This window comes from Apium graveolens, chromosome 11, assembly GCF_009905375.1.
Source record: "Apium graveolens cultivar Ventura chromosome 11, ASM990537v1, whole genome shotgun sequence".
Taxonomy (NCBI): domain Eukaryota; kingdom Viridiplantae; phylum Streptophyta; class Magnoliopsida; order Apiales; family Apiaceae; genus Apium; species Apium graveolens.
In genome coordinates this window covers 118,362,601-118,364,889 of record NC_133657.1, presented here as the reverse complement: position 1 = coordinate 118,364,889, position 2,289 = coordinate 118,362,601, and the positions used below count along the sequence as shown (strand labels likewise).

Below are 2,289 nucleotides of genomic sequence, written 5' to 3'. Positions count from 1 at the left end.
TAGAAAAAGGTCTTATCATATTGCAAAAACACCTTTTTAGCACCAAGCTTGTGATCCTCATGCTACCCTCAAATTAGAGATTGTAACTATCTCCTCTCTTCTCTCTCCAATTAGTTCATCTTTCTACAGAAACTGTATACAAACTCAAGAAATATATGATTAGAATCGAAGAATCCAAAAATATTTTTACTAGCTCTGGCTGTTTTTTAGAACCTGAGGAATTTGAGATGCTTTTGCCATCCAACAGACTACAATTTGATATCAAACCAAACTAGCTTTAATTACATATGAACAGACAATTAGATACATATCTTAAATGATACTCCAATAATAAGTTAAAAATCACTACGAAACTGTTTCCCATTATAGCTACTACTGAATAAGAATCCTATCCTCAGAGAAATTGCTCCTCATGAATCTCGTCAATGAAGAAGATATGGGCAGTTCTCCAAGCTCATCATAGAAGTCATTTTCTTCGTTTTTGGGTGTTGAGAATGTCATGAGATGAGGATAACAAAGTGGCTTCTCTGATTTTTCTTCAAACACCACACTTTCTAACTTCTCTATCAATGGGCTACCCAATCTTTCTTCTTCGTGTACAATTGTAGTGATCAAGTATTGATGATCAGAGTTGCAAGTAAATGGCGACTGGCAGTAGTAAAAATCAGATATATTTTGAGTACTAGCTTCATTTTCTGGGAAATTAACCGCTTCATCTTTTTGAACATTAACCGGTTCTTGATCTTTGTCATCCTCTTCTTTAGCTTCTTCATTTCCACCATTTTCAATCTTGAGTGCATCCTCCTGTTTTATATCTTCTGACTGTTTTGAATCTTCTACTTGCATTGGTTCTTTGGGGCTCGGATGGTTATGAGTTGAGGTGTAAGTGACAATGAGCAAGGAAGCATTTGTTTTACATCTTTCCACTTGTTTTTTGGCTGAACAACTCTTTGATGTGCTGCATTTGTAATATCCCCTGCAACAATATAATATTGAAGTGCCAAAATATATTCTCATCATGTAAATCTTACTTTATAAAGAGAGGAAAAAACTAAAGACTCGTGTATGATGGATGCTCTTTTGGGCATGTTCGACATGCATATTGGAAAGTGAAATTTCAAGGTTATTACGGGAACCAATTTCAAGAAACTAAAGAAAAAGATGTAGATGCTTTGAGCCTCTATCTATATTCTTTCTATGACATAATTGAATGATTACATTGAGATGGAAAGCACCGCGAGCCATTTGTTGATGACAACCAATCCTAATATGATTTTGCATCTTAAGAAAATGTAATTAATTTTCATGTCATAAAAGCTTCCCACTTTTCATGGGTTACCTGGGATAGGGAGATCCTTTGATTGGTTTTTGCCCATACTTCCTCCAAGACCAACAATCAGAAGGCGGCCCGTCATTCTTCTGCTTCTTCTCATATTCATTTTCATCAATCTTTACAGCTAATACTCTCTTCTGGAATATCTTCCTGTTTATATTTACAACACATTAAACACAAGAAAAAATAAGTGTTCTAGATTTTCATAATGAATACATAAAACTCAAAAAGATTTAGCAAACAAACTGTTTCTTGGAAGCCTGAGTTTCTGAAACATCGTCTGATATGATTGTGTTCAATATCCGAGAATGATCAGAGCTTTCCATGACAATTTTCTTTCTCTTCTTGCAAGTAATTTCTGTAAGAAATTTATATAAGTGAGTAGCAAGAGTTTTAGCAAATGAAGAAGGTAGAGTTGATCAAATTCAGAGCACCTTCTAATTATTAAACAAGAAGAGAGATATAAAATAATGTTAAAGGGGAGAGAGACAGATAGAGGATAAGTTCATTACATAAGAGATGACAAACTCACAAGTTGCTTTCACTCTTTCCTTACTCTTTATATATTATACCACTCCCATCTACACACAACATGCGTTTCACCCCTCCCTAGTCCCTATCTATGTAGCTCAATATTTTCTTTGCTAAGGATCTATTAAGATTATCATAATTATGTTACATATCTGAGAGAAATCTATATATAATATACACACATGGACAACTAGGACACTTAGGTTCAATATTTCTTCTAGCCTAAAGAGGTTTTCAACATAGTCAAGTTAATGCCATATAACAATTGAACCACGAACTTTTTAATTCAATCAATCTAACCCTAAGATTAGTAATAGCTATAGTTCCTATTAAAACCTTTAACTTGTTAAATAACTTGCTCACCATAAGATATCAGTAGAATACTTGATTGGATCATAAATATTTGACACTGACAAATTCAACTT

The 2,289-nt window shown here is 33.8% G+C and overlaps 1 protein-coding gene across 2 annotated transcripts; it reads right to left on the bottom strand.

Moving 5' to 3' along the window:
* LOC141697249 (uncharacterized) lies at positions 1-1,870 on the bottom strand. Of its 2 annotated transcripts, XM_074501532.1 has the most exons (4): positions 1,846-1,870; positions 1,580-1,691; positions 1,340-1,483; positions 1-976 (listed from the first exon to the last, which is right to left on the bottom strand). In XM_074501532.1, exons 2-4 carry the CDS (start codon positions 1,657-1,659, stop codon positions 373-375), a joined length of 828 nt encoding a protein of 275 aa, XP_074357633.1. In that variant the 5' UTR covers positions 1,660-1,691; positions 1,846-1,870; the 3' UTR covers positions 1-372. The 2 variants fall into 2 exon arrangements, with proteins under 2 accessions (XP_074357633.1, XP_074357632.1); XM_074501531.1 differs by lacking the exon at positions 1,846-1,870 and having other exon boundaries at positions 1,580-1,838.
* Positions 1,871-2,289: the final 419 nt, after the last annotated feature.

Coding starts and splice junctions, on each gene's coding strand:
- LOC141697249 (XM_074501532.1), bottom strand. CDS start 1,659: ATGGAAAGCTCTGATCATTCTCGGATATTGAACACAATCATATCAGAC. Junction 1,484..1,579: donor ACTCAGGCTTCCAAGAAACA/GTTTGTTTGCTA, acceptor AAATATAAACAG/GAAGATATTCCAGAAGAGAG. Junction 977..1,339: donor AAAGGATCTCCCTATCCCAG/GTAACCCATGAA, acceptor ATATTGTTGCAG/GGGATATTACAAATGCAGCA.